The sequence below is a fragment of the Talpa europaea genome (genome assembly GCF_964194135.1).
Source record: "Talpa europaea genome assembly, chromosome: 15".
Lineage (NCBI taxonomy): Eukaryota > Metazoa > Chordata > Mammalia > Eulipotyphla > Talpidae > Talpa > Talpa europaea.
The window spans coordinates 75,865,536-75,882,636 of NC_140083.1; the positions used below are offsets into that span (position 1 = coordinate 75,865,536).

Genomic DNA, 17,101 nt, shown 5'->3' on the forward strand with positions numbered 1-17,101 from the left:
GCCCCTACCACTCAGTCCCAACATGACTTGTTAGCTTTGTTCTCCCCAGCAATGGCTTATCCTTTGCCCCAAATGAGATACTTTGCCACTAAAGAGAAGCTGGGTTTCCATTTGACCTTTCTGCCCTTGCTCGTCAAGCCTAAAATCAATGACTACTTCCTCCCTGAAACCTTTCCACAGCTCCCAACTGGAAGAAATCTCAACCCAAGTTCACAACTCAGTTGTAGCTTTCTTGAGCGTAGGGAACCTGCCAAATCAACACCAGATGGCTGTGAACAGAAGTACGCCTCAGAGAAGGTGCCTGGTAGATAGACCGCTGAAGATACAGAATCACTGAAATAGTCAACTGCCTGCAAGTAGGAAAACACACGAGTCTGAGAAGCAGAGATTCGCTTCTGGCACCAAGTCTGGCAGGAGTGTTTGCTTTGCATTGATTTTCGGTTATTTGTCCTCCCTGACCTCTGGGTCTCAGTGGGCGGTGAATCTCCCCTCACCACCTCCCCCAGCTGCCTTGAGTGATTCGTTCCCCAGCCTGGATTTTTGTCCCAGTCATACCAGCAACAGCTGAGGGAGGACTGGCCCGGGCTTGGCCTCTTTGGGTTTATATTTTGGAACTGGAGAAGGGGTGGAGGGCTTAGTGATTACCCGCCCTCCCCGCCCCAAGGTGAACGGGCAGCTGCGGGCATGAAGAGGGAGGGCCTCTAACAAAACAGAAAGACTAAACCACCCATCGGCAGTGCGGCGCTAATCTGGCTTATGTTCTGGCATCCAGAAGAGGCAGACGCTTCTTCCTGAAAGCGGGTAAGTGTTTCTCTTGTCTGATTGTGTCATGCTCAGAGTGGGTAGGAAAAGACCCTCTTCTTGCAAAAGAGGGGCGGAGGTCAGAGCCTTGAATGGGACAGGGTCTCTGCGTCCTGCAGTGTCAGAAGTGGGCAAGAGGGGGCGGCCCACTGCCTGGCTGAGGCATCTGGCAACGGCTTAGTCAGAAAGCATGCTGTTATGGGCCTCCCCTGGAGGTGCAGCGGTTGAACGCTGGGCTGTGAAGCAGCCCACAGCCTCTGCAGCACCGGGGTTCGATCCCCGGCCCCCAGCGAGGGTCCCACATGGCGCGCAGACCTCTCCTGCTGCGCCCGCTGCTCCCCTCAGCAGTGTATTTCGTTGGTCTGCCTGCTCTGCTCTCCACTCTGGCTCTGGTGAATTCTCTCACCTTCCCACGCTTCTGACTGTGCCCAGTGCTTGTATAAATAAATAAATAAATCTTTAAAAAAAAAAAAAAAGAAAGCAAGCATGCTGTTTCCTGGGCACGGCTGACGTGAGGGGCTCACACCAGGAGGCTCCTGCTCACTTGCCCTGGTAATGAAAGAAGGTGGACGGGGCATGGGCCTCAGCCCTGGGCACCTTCTCACAAGGAGAAAGAACTAAAGGGTGAAAATGTCTGTCTCACGAGAGACAGCACAGTTAGAGGCGGTGGCCACCCTAGTGGCTCACTGGCCACACCATCTGCATCGAACACCTCTGCGCCAGGCCACACTGTCTTCCCTCTCAGGTGACGGCTTTCGATGGGGATGCCAGCCAGTCGACAGGAAGTGCTCTCACTGGGTGTTGCGGGGGCATGGGAGAGGACACCCAGCCATGATCTGACAGCCTCAAGAAGGGTTCCTGGAGGAAGCTGAAGCTGAAAGAACAATTTGTAATCAGACAGGGAGAGATGGGGAAAGAGCATAATGGTCGCCAGGGACAGTCTGTGCAAGGCTCGGACGCAAGACTGTGACGCGTTCCGGATGTGAAAGCACATCAGAGGGGCCGGCGGGAGCTGCACTGGATGAGTGATTTGGGAGGTGTAGCCAAGCAGGAGAGCAGGGCCAGGTCAGCTCAGGGAGCAGGGAAACCATCCGAAATGGGGCGGGGGGAGTTAGAGAAGCCCTCCAGGCAGAGGCGTGCTTGAAGAGTGGCTGAAAGCCAGGCCCAGATTTGTCCTTTCCTCACTTGTCATTGTGTAGAGAATTAAACTTGAGGGTGTGCCAGGGAGTGGATGGCACTGGTGTGGTCCAGCAGCGGCTGGCGGGCCCATGGGAGAATTAGGATGATGTTTATCTATCAGGAAGGGCCTATTTTTCCCCCAAGTTTGTTATAGACCAAATACTTCTTTAAAATGCAATCAAAATGGAATATTAGAAAAATAGAATTGTCAAAGAAGATTAAATGGAAATATAAGTCTGCATGTTTTGTTTATAAATTCAAAAATACAAAAGTACGCTGTCATTTTGCCATAAAAAATGTCTAAACAGGGCCTCCCTGGTGGCGCAGCCGGTTGAGCACCACACTGTGAAGCTGTCTGCAGCCTCTGCAGCGTGGGTTCAATTCCTGGCTGGCCAAGGAGAAACCCATACGGCACAGCAGGCCTCTCCTGTCTCGCCCGCTGCTCCCTTCAGCAGTGTCTTCAGTCAGTCTGCCTGTTCTGCTCCCCGCTCTGTCTGTGGTGAATCCTCTCACCCTCCTGCAACTCTGGCCTGTACCCCAGCTCTTGTATAAATAAATAAATCTTTAAAAAAAGTCCCAGTTTGAAAAATAAATAGATAGATAGATAGATAGATAGATAGATAGATAGATAGATAGATAGATAGGATAGATAGATAAAAATTTCTAAAGAGTTACTCAGCTGCTTCCTGTCCCAGTAGGGAACCATGTGCCCTTAAGTGGTACTGACTCCAGGAGGGAACAGCAGCTTGATGACTGATGAGTCGGGGACGAACAGGGAGAGGATGAATCAAGAATGGCCCCAAGAATTGTTCTTAGAGCCAGGGAACAAAGGGAGCAGGCCAAGGTGTGAATACCAACAGACAGGGGAGATGGGGGTGCACACTGCAGGTGGGTGGGTCTCTGGGAGGCTGAGATGATATGTGGGACTCCGGGCAGTGAGCCCTGCCAGAGCCACCAGAGCCACCAGCAAGAGCTCACGGGCAGGATTCTGTCCCAGGAGGCTGCAGGCCGGTGGGGAGAGTCCAAGGAGCCCCTCAAGTCAAGGGAATAGAAAGTTTAAGATAGAGAAAGATGGGAGAAAAGAGAGGTGTCACCTGAGGACCTCAGAACCCCTGGCCTGCTCTGAGCCCCAAAACATGCCCCCTAGAATCCTTTCTCTTGATACATGTGTCTCTGGACACCTCATTCAAAATAGGCTTCTGCGAGACAACATGGGAAGGATTATTTTACAGTTGTCTGTGTTTCTGAATTTTCTTCCTTTTTCTGGTACTCGAACAAGTAGGACAAAAATGTATTATGAAGACGAATAAGTCTCTGCTTAACTATCTGTTAACTAGTTCCCTCCCAGAAAGCAAAGATGGTCACAGATTCCTTATGGCGTTAGAATGGGAGAGGCCTGAGCAGCCCTGGCAAGCTGCTGGCAGGCAGGGAGACCCGCCGACTCCTCCCAGTGCCTCCCAGACCCTGTCTGCTGCAGACTCTGGGACCTTAGGTGGCCCCTTTGCAAAATCGAGTCTGCAACAGTGCAGGGAATACTCCAGGGAGGTCACAGGACTGGCCCAGGGCCACCCCCCAGCCCACAGGTGAGGAGTGTCCCACCCGGAAGCCCCTCCAAAAGACTTCCTGCTGTGCTGGGGGGCCCTGGGGCCTACCCTGGTGTTGCCCCTCCCTACTGGCCTTTCTCCTCCTCAGCCCTCAGCTGTCAGACCTTTGACAGTCCCAGGATCTCCCTCTCCTTCTTCCCTGGTCGGTCACCAAGTCCAAGCGCTTTAATCTTTAAAAAGCTCTTTCCCAGCTAACCCTTACCCTCAGCACTTTCCCTCCCTCCACCCTAATCCTCCCGGCTTCACTTCACTGCTTTGCCACAATGGCCGCCTAGCTGGCCTCTCACCCGAAATGGCCTTTTCAACCTATTCTTCCACAATTATTGTCCTCAGGCCACATTCACCCTGGCAGCTTCCCCCTTAAAAACATTCCCTTTTTTTCTCGCTGCCAAAGGATCACATCTGTAAACATTTACTTAATTTGGGGAAAATTATACTCGGGGAACACTATGCACAGCCATCCCCAGGTCTCCACACCTGGCTGGCTGCTCTTTGCTGTCTTCTCCCCTGTGGTGACCGTGGAGCTGGGAGGACCTCACCGATCTGTGCTGGGCCCCACACTTGCTCAGAGTACTCTCATCAGCTGCCCCCCACCCCCCTTCTTCAAGGCTGCTTCTAGCTCCTTCTCCAAGCCAGCCAATAACAACCCTGCACATCACTGAACCCTTCCTACATTCGCTGTCTACGCTGCTCAGTTGCTATTAAATAGAATTTGGGGACTTTTAAAAAATGTGTGTATTAGTTAAAGATTCTTTGTTGGTTACCAGCTTATAAAAATGGATTCTAACTTGCTTAAAATAGTAAGTCAACTCGTTAGAAAGCTACATCCCTTTGGTGTGCAAGATCAAGATTGAAGTGGGTCACTGTAGCCGGGTTCAGATACCACTAGAGCTCTCTCTTCTCTCCCCCTCTCTGTGGGTCTACTTTATTCATCTCTCTTGCTACACATCCCCTCTCTGTTTTCCAAGCTATATGACAGTAATCATGTGTAAGGTACCAAAACATTCTGCAGTCTTTGTTTTTAAAAATTCTCATGGAAGAGATTGCATCACACAGTTTATTTTTTTTTAAGATTTATTTATTTTTTATTTTTTTTAAAGAATTTTTTTTTTAATAGAGGCATGTTTTTATTTATTTGTTTGTTTGTTTGTTTTTGTTTATACACGCACTGGGTACAGTCAGAAGCGCGGGAGGGTGAGAGAATTCACCAGAGCCAGAGCGGGGAGCAGAGCAGGCAGAAGGACCGAAGGACACTGCTGAGGGGAGCAGCGGGCGGCAGGAGAGGTCTGCGCGCCATGTGGGACCCTCCTCCGGTGGCCGGGGAGCAGCTGGGGATCGAACCGGCGCCGCAGAGGCCGCGAGCAGCTTCGCAACCCAGCGCTCAACCGCTGTGCCACTGGGGAGGCCCAAGATTTATTTATTTATGCATACAAGAGCTGGGGCACAGGCCAGAGATGCAGGGGGTGAGAGGATCCGCCAGAGACAGAGCGGGGAACAGAACAGGCAGAGTGACTGAAATACACTGCTGAGGGGAGCAGCGGGTGAGTCAGGAGAGGTTTGCCTCGCCATGTGGGTTGCTCCCTGGCCGGCCAGGGATCGAACTTGTGCTGCAAAGGCTGCGGACAGCTTCACAGCGCAGTGCCCAACCGCCTGCGCCACCAGGGAGGCCCAAAGAACCTTGTTTATGTTCCCAGCTGTATCCTTGCATCCTAGGACTGCCACTGGCACACAGTAGGCACTCGGCAAATGTTTGCAGAATGACTAATGAATCTCTGGATTGCCTTAGGGTTTGAGCAGTTATGGGCCCTGTTGTCAAGCTTGGAATTTTTGCAGGGACCGGACTCCTTTAAAACCTTAACCGGCCAATAGTCTGCTTCCTTCCTGTTGACTTGGCTTCCTAATGCATTCACCAGTGCCAGAAATCCCGTCAAGTCACCGTCATTGAATACTAAGTCTGCTGAAGGGCACTGCCAGGGCTGGGCTGATGTGGTGTGGCTCTATCTCAGGGGTGGCAAGGCGGACATGCACACACAGCACCAGGCAGACACACTTGTCAGCTAGAGACACGGTCACCTCTGTCTACTAGGGGCTGTGGGGTGGTGCCGGAACAGGGGGACTCGAATTTCTCTGATTCCTTTAACACCCCTGTTCCAACAGCCAGAGAGCCAAAGTTTATAAAATAGCAGTTTAGTTCCAAAGACAGCGGGGAATGTAGCTTCAAAGGAAACTGTGAGATTCTCTATTACTTGAATCCCAGTTCAGACAAAAGGGGTTTCTTACATGTCCTGTTTTTTGTTTTTTTAAAGATTTATTTATTTATGTATACAAGAGCTGGGGGACGGGCCAGAGGTGCGGGGGATGAGAGGATTCACCAGAGACAGAGTGGGGAACAGAACAGGCAGAATGACGGAAATACACTGCTGAGGGGAGCAGCGGGTGAGTCAGGAGAGGTCTGCTGCACCATGGGGGTAGCTCCCTGGTCAGCCAGGAATCGAACGCATGCTGCAGTGGGTGTGGAAAGCTTCACAGTGCTGTGCTTAACCACCTTGCACCACCAGGGAGGCCTCAATTATCTGGTGTCTTATTACTTATTTCAATTATTATCTGTCTCCTCCTTTAGAACTCAAGTCCCTGAGAATTTTTGTTCACTATTGTATCCCCAGAGCTGGCACAGTGCCTGGCACTCAATAAATTTTTTTTGAATGAATAAACTTACATGGAGAAGCTGATCCTCTCTTTTTTTTTTTTTTTTTTAAAGATTTATTTATTTATTTATTTAGACAAGCACTGGGTACAGTCAGAAGCGCGGGAGGGCGAGAGAATTCACCAGAGCCAGAGCGGGGAGCAGAGCAGGCAGAAGGACCGAAGTACACTGCTGAGGGGAGCAGCGGGCGGCAGGAGAGGTCTGCGCGCCATGTGGGACCCTCCTCTGGTGGCCGGGGAGCAGCCGGGGATCGAACCGGCGCTGCAGAGGCCGCGGGCAGCTTCGCAACCCAGTGCTCAACCACTGCACCACCGGGGAGGCCCCGAGGCTGATCTCTCTTTCTTTTCTTTCCCTTTAAACAAACTATCTGAAGACAGCAGAGAATTGCTCAGAGGAACAGTGAGAAACATGGAAAGAGTAGGAGACTCTCCAGCAGCTTGAAGGGAGCTAGGGAAAAGTGGCTCCTCAAGTTCCAGCCAGCCTCCAGTGGGGGGGGGGGGGCAGGGCACCCCCTGACACTGCCCCTCCCAGATTAAATCAGGACCCCTTCTCAGAAGCTGTAATCATTACTATTGTAGCTTTGGCTGCTTGACACTCTCCCCGGTGCTTTCCATACGCATCGGTTACAGATAGATCTGGGGCTCCATGCACCTTAGTCTTCCAACAGGGTCACAGAAGTTCAGAAAATACATTTTGAAAGCCAAAAGCAATTCCAGAACATGTCAAGTATTTTTTGACACTCAGAAGACTCCTTGTCCAATGCAACTGTCCTTGAAATCCTTCCATCCCAGCAGCTTCCTTCACCATTGCTCCGTGTCTCTACCCAAAATGCCCTCCAACTCCTCCCCTGAGGCTTCATTTGGGTCTGTTATCGTTTTTTCTTATCATCCTTCCTCCTCATCTCCATCCTCAAAGTCCAAGTGGCCAGGGAGGGAAGTAACCGGAAGCTAGCAGCTCGGCGTGTTTATAATGTCCTGTGCCATGTGTGTGTGGCTTCTCATGCTCATCTCCACACGCGTGAATGTTGCTCTGACCACTTTACAGGGAAACTGCTGCCGAGAGACTTGCTGGGAGGGGCGGTGGCTGCGGCCAGTCTCCACCGAAAACCTGCACACTCTCCATTCACGACGGCGGGCTAGAGTCCAGGACACAAACATCACTTCAGCTTCAGCAGCGACCTCCCCTGAGGACTGACCCCACAGCAGCCCTCCGTCCCTGCAGAATGTCCAACCAGGATTTGAGGTAAACTCTGACCGAGGGAGCCCCTCACTTCTGGGTCGGGCCTGGGGGAAGAGTTGCTGTGGTAATGTGACAGGGCAGGGAGAGGTGCACCCCAGACCCCCAAAACCTGCCTGTTCTAAACGGATTCTGCCATCCGCGGCATCAACACAAAACATATGAGGCTTTCATGGGAAGGAACGTTAATACAATTAGGAAACAATACAGCAAAGACAAAGAATCTGGTTTCTAAATCAAGCACCCAAAGTGACCCGTCCCCTCGTGGGTAAAAGTCCACGCAAGCAGGATTGGCCCAGAGCAAGGCCCCAAAGCCTGCCACAGGTCTAAAGCATCTTCCAGTGGGGACCCACAGAAAAGAATCAATCAGACAAAGAGCAAAATCAAAATCAAGACAAAACCCGCCACTGTCACCTCCCCATGTGGGTCTCTCACCCACATCTGTGTCACCCAGTCCACGACCAAAAGGCAAGCGCAGTTTCTTCGCGTGTCTCTCGGCTCCATGTGCCTCCTCCAGGTCTCTTCCTAGATCTCCATCCTGCTTCCTCCTTCCTCAGTCTCCTCTGCAGCTTCTTCTCTCTCTGCTCAGCTCCACCCTCCCTTGGGTGGGGCAGGGAACCTGGAACCTCTCCCTTTCCTGGGGACCCCCCTGTTACAGTAACAACACATCACTCAGCAACTCTTCCAGAGACCTTAGTATAAACTGAGTCCTGGGGCAGTTGTGTGTGTGTCTCATTTACCCCACCCCAGTATACAAAAGGGGAAAAAGTGTGTGCGTGCACACACACACACACACACACTTACAGACATATGAAAGGAATATGGCTAAATGTAATTTGTAAATTGTTTGGTCTGCATGTTCTCCAATGCAAAATCTAAGTCACAATCCTATTTGTTCTCACCAAGTTTGTTGCTTGCTTCTTTGTGAGAAAATCTATTGTCTACTCTTACCACTTCTAGAGACTCTACCTCAAATATCTTGCTCACCATCTGCCTCTGGCCTGAAAGATAAGCAAATTTAGTAGGTTGAAGTGAGTCTGAGAAACCTTTGTTGTCTACTTTCAGTCTTTCAAAGCTTCTGCTGAACCAGGATGAGGGGGCCCACCTTATGTAAAGTGTGACTTTACTTTCAACTGGAATCAGATAATCTCAGAAGTTTAACCTGGTTATCTTGTGCTGACAGAAATGTGTGTTCTCTTGTTATGAATAATAGCTACCATTTACCAAACTCATCAACTTATTTAATCCTTGCAAAATCCCTTGAGGGATTTTACAAGGGGGAGGGGGAGAGGAGGAAGAAGGAACAAAAGATCAGAGAAATGAGGTGACTTGCTTAAGTAAACAGGATAAAATAACCAGAATTCAAATTCAGTTCTGCCCGACCTTCAGCCTGACATAAAGTTGCAGCATGTTTTCCACACAAGGCCCTAAGAGTGGGCCGAGCCAGAAAGCAGGCTTTGGGTGGAAGCTCTAAAGCAGATGCCCCAGGACTTTCTGCACCCCTTAGGGCCACAGAGAGCAGAGCTGGTTCTCTGGACCTCCCTCCCAGAAGCCCTTGCAGCCGCCTACCTGTGGGGTTAGGGCAAGAAGCGTCAGCCCAGGTGACTGCAGCGCCCCCGAAGGAGGTGGCGGGTACTCCGAGCTCAGGCCTCTCACCTGTCTGTAACCAGACCTGGGGGAGGGAGGGAGGCCAGGTCGGTCTCAGGAGCTTGTAGGCAGCATCAGTGGCTGCAATAGGGGTGTCTACACACCCGTGGGACTGAGGTCTGGGGCGCGGCCTTTCCTACCCTTTCTCGGCTCCTGCCCTCCGTCCGTCTCTGCCAAAGTCCAGCCCTGGCCTCGGGCCTCCCTGGCTCACTCTGCTTCCCCCCTCCATGGCCTAGTATCGCAGCAAAACTCATCAACGGAGGTGTGGCGGGGCTCGTAGGGGTGACCTGTGTGTTCCCCATCGACTTGGCCAAGACTCGCCTGCAGAACCAGCAAGGGACAGATGTCTACAGAGGAATGTAGGTATCCGCAGGGGCTAGGAGGGCGGGAGAGGAGCCCCCAGGGAGGGCAGGGCCTCACCTCTCCCAGCTTTCTCCAGGGAGTGGATGAGGGTGTGTGTGGGTGGGGGGCTAGGAGGAGTCAGTCAACTGGGGGGTTGCCCGGCTGGTCAGGGCACGGGGTGGGGAGGGGGCTGATGGCAAGCCTCGTGCCCACCTTGACATCCTTTTGCCCACCTCCAGGATCGACTGCTTGGCCAAGACCGCCCGGGCCGAGGGCTTCTTCGGCATGTACCGAGGTAGGCTCTGCAGGCCCAGGAGGCCCAGCTGCGGGGCTGGAAACAGGGTGGCGTGGGGGGCTGCAGATTGTGATTTCTAGAACGCTGGGAACTGGTGCTCCTTTTGCCCAATGAGGCCTGGCCTAGCTGAACCCCATTTGCGTTGCTTATGCCCTTGTGTTCTTTGATGGAGACAGAGGTAGTTATGGTTCCGGGTAAGGTTTTGGGGGGCGCCCGCGAGCAACTGAGCTTGGGGTTCCATCCTGGCACCACCATTGCTGATGATTTAGAAGTGAGTGAGCAGCCCCGCAGCTAACTCCCACCCCAAACCTCTCAGGGCACCCAGCCACACAGGAGAGGCGGGGGAGCTGACAAGCGTAGAGTTTGAGCTCCTAGAAGGAGGTACTGGGTGACTGTCCCTGACACCCAATGCTGCCCCTGCACCCTGGGGTCTCCATTCAGGGCAGCACAGCTGTGACCAAGCCTTGGAAAATGGCTACAAAGCTGTGTTGACAAGCAGCTGATAAGCTAGAACACCTGAGACATGAAACCACCTCCTCTGCACCCCCCCAGCACCCCATAGTGCCAGTGGGACTGGGCTAGTGCGGCAGTCACTGAAACCCAACCCCTGGCCCCCAGGACCTTCTTGGTTTTTGTTTTATTTTTTAAGATATATTTATTTATACAAGAGCTGAGATATAGATCAGAGGTGTGGGGCGTGAGAGGATTCACCAGAGACAGAGCGGGGAGCAGAACAAGCAGATGGACCCAAAACACTGCTGAGGGGAGCAGCGGGTGAGACAGGAGGGGTCTGCTGCGCCATGTGGGGATCAAACCCGCACTGCAGCGGCTTCAGACAGCCTCACAGCACTGGGCTCAACCCGCTGCGCCACGGGGGAGGCCCCCCAGGACCTTCTTACCGGGGCTTCCTTTGGGAAACTGCTCATTTATCACTGGAGATGGGCAGCCCTAGCAAGTATAAAAATAACTGCCTAAAAAATACAAATAACTGGTGAATCTTCGCATCAATGAGCCTAGACAGGAAACATATTACATTAAAAAAAAGAAACATGGTGGGAACAGAGTGAAGTAGGGAAATGAAAGGAAAATTTACATTTCAAAACAGGCGGAGGAAGCCTCCTTGACGCTAGTCCCCAAGAGCCCCCTGACTCCCCAAAACGTATCTGTGTAGGACTGAGGGGCAGACTCTGGCCATCATTACTGCTGAGGTAACCTAAAGGCCCGGCCTTCGTTTTTCCCCTCCAGGGGCCGCGGTGAACCTAACCCTGGTCACTCCAGAGAAGGCCATCAAGCTGGCAGCCAACGATTTCTTCCGGCAGCTGCTGATGGAAGACGGGTATGGCCAGGAGGGGGTGAGGAGCAGATGCTCACCGTACGTCGGTGGGTTTCTACATCTGAGTTCTGATTTCCCAACACCGTTTATTAAAGACACTGCTCTTTGCTTCACTGAGTATTCTTGTCAAGGACCTGACAATTCACTGAGCACCCCTTGTCAAATGTGAGCTGATTCCACATGTGTGGGCTTATTTCCAGGCTCCCCTTCTGTCCCATGGATCTTGTGTGTGTGTTTGCAGTTCTCTTGGTGCCTCCCGTTGCTCTAACGATTTATCTTAAGGGATCAAGAACACATGCGTCCCTACAATGGGTACAGGCTGGGGTACAGGCCAGATATGTGGGGGATGAGAGGATTCACTAGAGACAGAGTGGGGAACAGAACAGGCAGACTGACTGAAATACACTGCTGAGGGGAGCTGTGGGCCAGACAGGAGAGGTCTGCTGCGCCATGTGGGTTGCTCCCTGGTGGGCCAGGGATCAAATTCATGCTGCAGAGGCTTCAGATTGCTTCAGGGTGTGGTGCTTAACCCCTTGCGCCACCAGAGAGGCCCAGGTGCTACCTGTTTTAACATTTGTTGTGTGTCTTTAAGGAGACGGAGTCTTAGGCACAGGTGATTTTTCACCCAGCTGATTGATTGGCAGCCAATGAGGACAAGGTTAAAGGCCATGCCTGGAAATCCCATCAGCCAGGGAGGGTAGAGGGACTGATGGGCAGCGGGGCTGCCTGGGACTGAAGGGGCCTTGGTCCCACAGGATGCAGCGGAACCTGAAGATGGAGATGCTGGCGGGATGCGGAGCTGGAATATGCCAGGTGGTGGTTACCTGCCCCATGGAAATGCTCAAGATTCAGCTGCAGGATGCTGGGCGCTTGGGTAAGGCTTCCCCCGACTTCACATGGGATCAGAAAGGGCTGTGAGCAGAACAGACTTCTCCACGTTCTGTGTGATGCCACCACTTCCTAAGTCAGTAGAAGTCTTTATTTCAGTCACAATTCTAGATGTGAGTCCTGCCAGCTTTGAATAAATAGCAGGAACGAGAATCTTGATTCAGGAAGATGGGCAATACTGATATTGCCTTGACATTTACGCCTGATTTCCTAAAGAGTTCAAGAAATGTCCACACCTGCTCGTGAGCAGGTCAGTCAGTAGAAGCTCTATTTTTTTTTTTGTAATTTTTTAAACACTTATTTATTTATGCATACAAGAACTGGGGTACAGGCCAGAGATGCAGGGGTTGAGAGGATTCACCAGAGACAGAGTGGGGAACAGAACAGGCAGACTGACTGAAACACACTGCTGAGGGGAGCAGCAGGCGAGTCAGGAGAGGTCTGCTGCGCCATGGGGGTAGCTCCCTGGCCGGGGATCGAATTCGTGCTGCAGTGACTGGGGAGAGCTTCGTAGTGCTGTGCCTTAACCCCTTGCGCCACCAGGGAGGCCCCGGGAGATGGTTTTATAAATGAAAGGTCAGAAACAGTTTTAACAGGAGTAAGGAGGCGGGAGGGGTGGACACACTAGATCTCCATAAAGAAAGCCACAGAGGCAAAGGCTGTGCCCCAGAAGCATCCTTGCTGCAGGCACCGTGCTCTAGAGAATGCGCAACTTAGAAAGATTCCATCGGAGCCCAGAAACGAATGTTCTGAAAGTCGCGTGTTCTAGCTCTTTTAGAATTTGTCTAGGTTTCCAGTCCTCCCTGGGAGACAACCCCCTTCATGGGAAAAAAAATTAAATAAATAAAAGTAGGACAAGCCTCAGGACGACTCTAGTTGGGTGTCAGCCGTGCTCCGATTGTCCCAACCACCGCAACGGGGAGTCTCGCGGGGCCTGGATTGTGACGGGGCGTCCTTTTCCTTTCAGCCATCCAGCATCAGGGCTCGGCCTCAGCGCCCACCGCCGCCTCCGGGTCCTATGTTCCTGGCTCGCCGTCCGCCTCCAAGCGCCCGTCGGCCACCCTCATCGCCTGGGAGCTGTTGCGTACCCGAGGCCCGGCTGGTCTCTATAAGGGGCTGGGTGCCACTCTCCTCAGGTGAGGTTTCTCCTCAGATTCGGGGCCCCAGGAACGGGGAGGGAGTGAAGGAGCAGGCACTGCTGCCCCGCCTTGTCTCTGTCTGCTGCTCCTGGCCGGGTAAACCCAGCACGCGGGCAGGTTCTCCTGCTTCCTCTGCGGCCGGCATCGGGCAGGCTGCCCAGAGTGGAGACTCGAGGGGGCCTCTTCTCTGATGATTGGGCCCACACAAGTCCTGGGTGTTCTGTGCCCAAAGGCACCTAGGAAAGCCCTGTCTACAAAGATTGTATAGAAGATCGTGTACAGGAATAGACAGACCCTCTCATCTTATGTTGCTACTTGGCCCAAATCCTTCCAGTGGGTCAGAAGCAGCCCAGCCCGGGGGATGGTTTTCTTCAGTGTAGATATAGAATGCAGGTGTGGCCCCTTCCACGCACTCAGTACTTAGCTCCAAGCTCTTCACCAGTCCCTTGCTCAACTTCTTTTTTTTTTTTTTTAAAGATTTATTTATTTATGCACACAAGAACTGGGGAACAGGCCAGAGGTGGGGGGCGGGGGGTGAGAGGATTCACCAGAGACAGAGTGGGGAGAAGAACAGGCAGACTGACTGAAATACACTGCTGAGGGGAGCAGCGGGCGAGACAGGAGAGGTCTGCTGTGCCATGTAGGTAGCTCCCTCGCTGGGGATCAAACCTGTGCTGCAGTGGCTGTGGACAGCTTCGTAGGTTGTGTCCTAACCCCTTGCACCACTAGGGAGGCCCTGCTCAACTTATTGTTACCTTACCCAGCCTGCCCCCTTTTCTAGACCGTTCACCATCATTGACTCTGCTGCCTCACATAGCAGGAGCTGGTACTCAGTCGTGAGTTGGGAGGGTCGGAGGAGGCATCTCTTTTTCCTTTCATGTGGTCTTTTGTCCTGTGTCATCATGGGGTGCCAGAGTAGGAGTAAATCATTGCGGTCTTGCCGCTGACTTGTCTGATGAGCCCTACTGCTCCTAAGAAGGTGTGATGTCTGGAGTGGGGTGGAGCCCCAAGCTGCATGTAGCTCAGTGTTTCCTCTTCCTTGCCTGCAGAGATATTCCCTTCTCCATCATCTACTTCCCACTGTTTGCCAACCTGAACAGCCTTGGCATCAATGAATTGACCGGGAAGGCCTCCTTTGCACATTCCTTTGTATCAGGCTGTGTTGCAGGCTCCACAGCTGCTGTGGCGGTTACACCTCTGGATGGTAAGTGCACCAGAGATGTAGGGGCTTAAAGAGGTGACTTGTTTACAAATGAGGCATGTCTAGTTGCCTACTGTTTTTTGTTGTTATTTTTTTTTAAGATTTATTTATTTATGCATACAAGAGCTGGGGTACAGGCCAGAGATGCAGGGGGTGAGAGGATCCACCAGAGACAGAGTGGGGAACAGAACAGGCAGATTGACTGAAATACACTGCTGAGGGGAGCAGCGGGCGTGACAGGAGAGGTCTGCTGTGCCATGTGGGTTGCTCCCTGGCCAGCCAGGGATCGAACTCTTGCTACAGAGGCTGCAGATTGCTTCATAGTGCGCTGCTTAATGCCTTGCACCACCAGGGAGGCCCATCTACTGTTTTTTAAATTTTTTTGTAGAAGAACTGGGGTATAGGCCAGAGGGGTGTGTGGGGTTGGTGAGAGGATTCACCAGAGACAGAGTGGGGAGCAGAAAAGAGGGATTGATTGAAATACACTGAGGGGAGCAGCAGGTGACACAGGTCTGCTGCACCAGGTGGGTCAGCTCCCTGGCCAGGGATCGAACTCAGGCCCTAGTGGTGACAGCGCTGACTTAACCCCTAGGCCACCAGGGGACCCTCTACTGCTCATCTATAGGATGAACAGTAATTCTGTATCTTTAGGTTAGAGGGGGTGATCTTTCATTACAGCTCACACAGGCAGAGCTGGCTGCAGGACTGTTGCGTGTGCTGGTTGTAAAAGGAAACCCAGCCTCTTCATGCTGAGGCCACGGCCAAAAGCTAACTTTCACTATTTCACTTTTGCTTTAGTTTTGAAAACGCGAATCCAGACCCTGAAGAAAGGCCTGGGTGAGGACAGCTACAGCGGGGTCACTGACTGTGCCAGGTGAGACTCCGTGTCCTTCGTCGATCATGGCTGGGACAGTCCGCTCTGCGCTGGTGTCTGCCCGCACCCCACTTAGAAAACAATTTTGTTACTGCACACTCAACTCTGGGCTTTGGAATCGGCCCCTTTCCCTCATCTTTTTCTTTTAAGGATTTATTTATTTATTTATGGGGTGAGAGGATTCACCAAAGAAAGTGAGGTGCAGAACAGGCAGATCTTTTGAAATACACTGCCGAGCGGAGCAGCGGGCGAGTCAGGAGAGGTCTGCTGCGCCATGTGGGTAGCTCCCTGTCTGGGGATCGAACATGTGCTGCAGTGGCTGGTGATAGCATGACAGCGCTGTGTCTTTAACCCTTGCGCCACCAGGGAGACCCCCTTTTCTCATCTTTCAACAAGTCTTGAGAGCTTCATTCTTCTTCCTTGCATCCCTACAGCATCTTTCTCCCAGAGTCTAGCCAGACTAGAAAATAGGTCACGCCTGTGTTCCAGTCCATGGGCTGAGAGCTGCACACCCCACAGGGCGAGCTGGGCATGTGGCTCTGGTCACTGCAGTGACACCTGCTCTCACAGGGTAGGGCCCAAAGCCGCCGAGGCCACCACAGCCTCTGCGTGTTGGCTCACTAGGCTCTGCTTTCTCTTCAGGAAAGTCTGGCTTCAGGAGGGACCATCTGCCTTCATGAAAGGAGCGGGCTGCCGGGCCCTCGTCATAGCCCCCCTCTTCGGGATTGCCCAAGGTGTCTACTTCCTCGGGATAGGAGAGCGCATCTTAAAGTTGTTTGAGTAGACGTAGTGGGGCATGGGCCCCTGCACCTGCCGTCTTTCTAGCCCCTGGCACTTCGAGCAAGATGGCTCGGCCGTGCCGTGCGTTGTCCTCTAACGTAGTGCTACCTCAGTCTTGGAAGAAACCACCATATACTAACAAGCAGGCTGGGTAGGGCCCTGTTCTCCCTTCATGGTTTCTGCATTTGTTTTCTCTGGGGCTGTAGCTCCCAGGGACTTCGGCAGCCCCTAACAAACTACTTTCCACCACGGTGAAAACAGTGCTTGCCCTGCTTGTATTAACCACAGGAACTTACCAGTAAAGAGAAGGGTGGTTTCTGCAGCTTACATTTCTATTTGACATGCAAACTGAGTATACTTGAGCCAATTTGAGGATCTATTTTTGTTAATTCTGAATTCTGTAATTTATGGGTAGCCCTAGGCACTGATCTGGGGGATAAAAGGAGGATCAGAAGTGCAAGGGGCCATGAAAGGCCTCAAAGCGAGTGCCTAGTTTGAAGCCAAGCGAATCCTTGCGAATGGCAGAGGGGTTGGGCTGGTTTAAACTGAGCGGCCAGAGCAGAGCTGGCAGCTCTGCTGCCCCCTCCTTCTGGCACAGGGGCTCCTGCAGCCCAGGGTCCATGGCTACTACATAAATAACGTGACTAGTTAAGATCTTGTCTCATTAGTGGGAAAAGCAGACGGGGACAATGAAGAGGATCTCAGCAGCTTTTCTGTGTCCCTTCAAATCCAACACATTACCACGAGCACCGAAGCTGGTCTCTAGCACTAACTTGTAAGAAGGTGGAGAACAGCCAAAGGGATATTTTTTAAGTCACCTTGATTTTAAGTCTTGATCCAATCACTGCATAATCACATCCCTCTGAGGAACGAGTTTGCTGTCTCAGCGCGCCCAGCTCCCTCCCCCAGAAGGCTGCTCTAGTGAGATGGAACCACACACACACTTGGGGTCATGTCCAGCAAAAAACCTGTTTTGAGGAGTTGGTGTTTACATTAGCCCCGCCTAAAACTTAAGTGAACGAGAAAAGGTCAGCCTCAGCAGCCGTGTTCTCTACCTGGAGCGTGGGATCGGGACACA

The 17,101-nt window shown here is 52.3% G+C and overlaps 1 protein-coding gene across 1 annotated transcript; it reads left to right on the forward strand.

Moving 5' to 3' along the window:
* Positions 1 to 7,510: 7,510 nt before the first annotated feature.
* SLC25A18 (solute carrier family 25 member 18) lies at positions 7,511 to 16,027 on the forward strand (the record flags this gene model as incomplete). Its single annotated transcript, XM_084255151.1, has 9 exons — positions 7,511 to 7,530; positions 9,408 to 9,530; positions 9,753 to 9,808; positions 11,054 to 11,144; positions 11,897 to 12,015; positions 12,997 to 13,165; positions 14,218 to 14,372; positions 15,168 to 15,243; positions 15,886 to 16,027. 9 exons carry the CDS (start codon positions 7,511 to 7,513, stop codon positions 16,025 to 16,027), a joined length of 951 nt encoding a protein of 316 aa, XP_084111277.1.
* Between the last annotated feature and the right edge of the window lie 1,074 nt (positions 16,028 to 17,101).